Genomic DNA, 4,913 nt, shown 5'->3' with positions numbered 1-4,913 from the left:
TCCTCCTACTCCATCACCAGCCCTGCAGGTGCCAGGCAGAGCCTCTCTTCCCATCCCTGCATCTCTAAATTAGCCTGGTTGCTGAGCACGTCTATTCTAGGCAGCCAAAGGCAGGCGAGATGAGAGAAGCGAAGCGCACGCATCAGTTGCGTCGTGAACAACATCGGTGCCAAGTTCTTCTCCGTTATAGCCAGTTCAGACAGAGAGAGAATGTGTCTGATGTGGTACTCCCAGCCAAGTAACACAGTTTGTGAAAGAAATCGGAAAAGAGTTCTTTCCGTACCAAACATCCAGGCAATTCTCGATTATCTGGGGACACAGGGAGAAGCAGAAATAGCCATTATGACAGAAGAAATTACTCAATACAAAACGTGGGTCAACAACGTGATTAAATCCTAACAGCAAGGTCAAGCCAGAAGAGAAATACCATTTTGGGACACCAAGAACCCCAAGCTGACCTAAGCAGAGAATTGACATGTTACAGCAAAGCACACTAGTCGCTCCGGTCCCAAAGCAAGTCCTGCCAGCCCTGAGCAGGTCTGTGAGAGCCTGCAAATGCTTTCCAGCTTTGGGCAGTGGCATCTGTGATACAGCTAATCCTCAGTTAGCCCGGGAGGATTGAGAGCTGACAGCAGGGCTTGTCTCCACAGTGGGGAAGGGAGGGAGGACGCTGTGCATATGCTATCCGCTCCCCCAGCAAAGCAAGGAGTGAAGGCACCAGGGACAGGAACAAATAAATCAGTTTTCACACACACAAAACCTCAGCCATCATCTGGTCTGGGTTTCCAAAGCAGGTAATGAGGGCAGTAACCCGGAAGGGTGTATCAAGTCAGGAAAGCCGGTTATGTCCATCACATCTTATCTCGTACATATTGAAAAATAAAAACAGCCCCTTCCTCCTGACAGACTTAATCCTCTAGATAGGATTAAAGTCTATCGGTCAATGGGCGACCCTGGAGAGAACAATCCAGCATTTGCTGGGTGATAGCCGAGATCGTATCAGCAAGCGATCCTAGCCCTTGGAGGGGAATTGGAGGGGAGCACAGGCAGCCCGAAGGTGGGAAAGCGTTTTCTGCTTTTAGCTTCCCTACTAATGCAGGGTGGCATTTCAGGCAAACCAGCTCCCATTTTCATGCCTTGTTAATCTCAATGATACAATCAGAGTGAAGCCAAGCCCAGCTCCAGTTCTGGCTTCTCTCGGCTCCCACTGACTATAATTACAGGCAAATGCCTTTGATTGCCTTTGCAGCTCAGGTCTTCGGCACCTCAGACGCAGCACCCAGGATTAGAAGACGCTTTGGAAAACACTGCCTGCCACCAGACTAACCTGTTGTCAGAGACAAGGCACTTCTCCCGAGTCATTTGGCAGCACCTCACACTGTCTGGCAACTGCCTCAACCCTTGTGCTGTCACCCTGTGGTGGCCGTGAACTCCTGCGCCCGTACCCTTGTTCTTGTCAGCTTGCAGGACCAGCCTCACCACACGCAACTGAGAACAAATAGGTTTCTGCTAAGGAGGAGACACGATGCTTCTCTGCAGCATCTTTTTGGAGAATATCCGCAGCACAAATAGTTCTTTTGTGTTGGCCTAACTCAGGGCAGGATGGCTACGCGGGTCAGCTACACCCCAAACGCTGCTCTGCTAACAGGTACAGCTTTGCTCTGTAAGAGGAGTGCCCTCTGCTGAAATAACAGCCCTACAACAGGCAAAGCATTTTCTCCAGTTCCCTTCACGCAATGAGCACATTGCCTCGCAGATCTGGAACACAACCCAGGACAGATCACAACCCAAACAACAGGCAAGTGAACACAGGTCCATTTAATACAGTTAAACACAGAGGGACCACAACAGCAAAACAAGCCAGACTGAGGCATGTCAGGTGGGCAGGAACGAAAACAACAGGCAGGAGAACGTGCTGACAGATCTAAGACTGCAGAACCACAGGTGCCACATCTCTCCAGCACACAGAGCCACCTCTTTCTCCGTGCTGGACAAAGTCCTGAGGTCTCATCTCCGGTGGCCAGAAGGCAGAGGCTGGTGAGAAGAATCTGGAGCTGGAGGAGCTGCCCTCAGCATGGTCAGGGCTCTCAAACAGGAGCACGCTGCCAACCAGCAAGGAAAGGAGCAGCCACCCAAACTGCTCTACGCTGGAGAGAGGAACCCCAGTGCAGAAAAAAGTTTCAGGGCCGAGTCCCGGACCGAGGAATGTCACAGCTGCCTCAGTGCAACTCACCAGTCCAGCCTCTCCTGTCCAAAAAGCTAGGGAGCCCCACCAGCAAAGATGAGCTCCAGGGCAGCCTGAATGTCCCCTCCAGTGGCTTGCAGGGCCCGCAGACTTAGCTCATCATCGTGTATGCCCATGTCACGCAGCTGCTGAAGCTGTGGTTGCCACTGGCTCTAGAGAGGAAACAAAAGAAGCTAAGGGTAGGTGCGAGAGTCCAAGCAGAAACAAACCAGCCGTCCCCACAGCTCAGTCTTCTGTGCTGGATTCTCCCGCCTCTCTCTAGCTTGCAAGTACAATGCTAAGTGCGCAATCAGATCTCGAAAGCTCAAAGTCTTGCTGCAAGTTCCCCAGATCCACCAGCCCACCCCTCCCGCTTCCACCCAGTACTTTTGCATCGACCCACCGTGCCTCCCGCAAGCATCACTTCTCCAGTGATGCCCCTTTCAGTTTAATGTCCTGCCATAGGAGGCAGTTGGAAGAACCATCTCCCCCCTGCAACACTCGATGCGATACGGGGCTTTCACGGGCTCCCGAAGGAAAAAGCCACAACACTGACCTGCAGGCTGGGCTGCCCTGAGGCCTGCAGGGCATGCTGTAAGGCCTGGCTGAAGAGGTCGTTGGTGATGGGTGTTCCTGACTGGACACTGGACGACATCGGGGAGGTGCCAGAGGAGTGACCCTAGGAGGAATTAAGTTGTATATGGATGAGGAGAGCATTTGTCACAGGAACCGTAGCCAGCACAGGGCAACGTCTGCTGCACCCCCACTATCATGCCTCCCCGAGCCCATATGCAAGAGACCCCAACCATAAGAAAATAAACCAGGGAGGACTTCCAGACCTGAACAGGGCTTGTGCCTGGTCAAGCACTGGTTTTATGGCCCAGGAGGATTCCTCCTAGCTGCTGTGCTGCCATCGTACCTGGGTGCCAGGGGTGGGTGTGTGGGAGCTGCTCTCTGGGGTGCTCGCCAGTGCCAGCGCGGTCGCCAGCTCGCTCTGGGTGATGGGTCGGGGTCCAGCAGCCCCAGCGTAGCCAAGGGAAGCTGGGCGGGAACCAGAAGTGCTGCTGGATGGTGTAGATCTTGTGCTCTGTATAGAGGAAACAAAAAACCCACCTGTGATGTTGGTGTGACCTGGCTCATGTGCTCATTCCCAGGGATCCCTTTCCTACAGTACTTGAAACTCAGAAGCGCAGAACTTTTAAAAAACAAACAAGACAGAATGGGATCTGCTTTTTTTTTCCACAAACTCAGCTATTACAGAGCTGTGGAAACTGGCAGCAAACCTTTTAATATACCATCTATCAGCTTAAAACCAAAATGCTATTAGCCTATAATAAAACAATTAACCATTGACAGGCACTTCTTTTGCCTAACTTTGAACTTTTAAAAAAATAAACATGACAGAATGGGATCTGTTTGGTTTGGGGGTTTTTTGTTGGTTTTTGTTTTAGTTTGGTTTTTTGGGTGGTTGTTTTTTTTTTTCCACAAACTCAGCTATTATAAAGCTGCAGAAATTAGCAGTAAACCTTTTAATATACCATCTATCAGCTTAAAAACAAAATATTAGCCTATAATAAAACAATTAACCACTGACAGGCACTCTTTTGCCTAAACATGTAATTTCTCTTTATAAAATACTTTGCCCTTTGCAAAGGAAAACCTTCCCACATTAGAGAAGACAGGCAGAGACCAACACTCCCATCCTGCTCAGCCATGCTCATCTGCACGCAACTCTGGCTCTGTGTCAATTTGACTATGACGGTGTTTGCTCCGAGGACAAGTGCTGTTGCCAGTCGTGCTTCTGCGTTCTTCTGTTGTGACCCTACCTCAGCACTCAAGAAAATCGGAACATGAACAGCATCCAAGCACACCACAATCAATACGTTTGTCTCTATAATACCCCTCGGAGCCAAAGCAGCTCACGTTGTTCATGAGACAGGAGGAAAGAAAACCTTTAAGGGCTACAAGTTAAACCCATACTGCAAGTCCAAAACAGCTGTTCCACCTAACCTGGCTGCTTACCTGGTGGAAGTCATCTTCATCATCAGATAGACCTTCAAACAGAAAGCCACCTGCAATAGAAAGGCAAACCAACAGATGCAGATAACCAGGAGCTGGCAGGAGTTCGGCACCAGAGGAGAATCCTGCGGAGCCCTGGGCCACGCAGCCAGGCTCAGCCCCACCGAGGTCTCAGCATCAACAAGTCCACGTGCAGCAGGTCAGGAAGACAGGTCAGGCCCATCATTTGCACAAAACAGAGGCAACAGCATTCCGCTACCGACAGTCACACTTGGTTGGGAGAGGCCCTGAGGCTGAAGTGACCAGATGAGCCTCACACAGCACAAAATGTTACCAAGCCACAGCACATGTTTCTATCTCAGGAACCCAAACTTCTTTTCCTTCCAGCCTGACGAAGGCTGTGTCAGTAGAGCACAGATTTGTCCGCAAATCCTACAGCCCATCATCGCTGCAGGTTCCCCACTCATCTGTGTGGCTGAACGTACCTGGCATGTCCCGGTAGGAGCCAGAGGACATGCCTCGGGAGGAGGTCTCTGGGGCTGGGAGCGGGGTGCTGCCAGCCACCGAGTGCAGAACAAGGACAATGGCATTCACAAGCGCGGGGTGGGCTGGGATTAGCCTGGAGAGAAAAAGAGTGGAAGAAGGAATCATGTACACAGGGCAGCTAAGA

The 4,913-nt window shown here is 51.0% G+C and overlaps 1 protein-coding gene across 1 annotated transcript in view; it reads right to left on the bottom strand.

Annotated features, from left to right (window-relative positions):
* Positions 1–2,110: 2,110 nt before the first annotated feature.
* Positions 2,111–4,913, bottom strand: part of UBL7 (ubiquitin-like 7) — a 6,369-nt gene continuing 3,566 nt past the window's right edge. The window contains exons 6-10 of the mRNA XM_009880964.1: positions 4,729–4,862; positions 4,247–4,296; positions 3,144–3,311; positions 2,781–2,903; positions 2,111–2,397 (exon numbers count right to left, since the gene is read on the bottom strand). Of these exons, the coding sequence (XP_009879266.1) occupies positions 2,260–2,397; positions 2,781–2,903; positions 3,144–3,311; positions 4,247–4,296; positions 4,729–4,862 (613 nt within the window). The 3' untranslated portion in view covers positions 2,111–2,259. The remainder of the gene's footprint in view (positions 2,398–2,780; positions 2,904–3,143; positions 3,312–4,246; positions 4,297–4,728; positions 4,863–4,913) is intronic.

This window comes from Charadrius vociferus, unplaced genomic scaffold (assembly GCF_000708025.1).
Source record: "Charadrius vociferus isolate BGI_N301 unplaced genomic scaffold, ASM70802v2 scaffold933, whole genome shotgun sequence".
Taxonomy (NCBI): Eukaryota; Metazoa; Chordata; class Aves; order Charadriiformes; family Charadriidae; genus Charadrius; species Charadrius vociferus.
The sequence above is the reverse complement of the archived record's forward strand: the minus strand, read 5'-3'. Positions and strand labels throughout refer to the sequence as shown.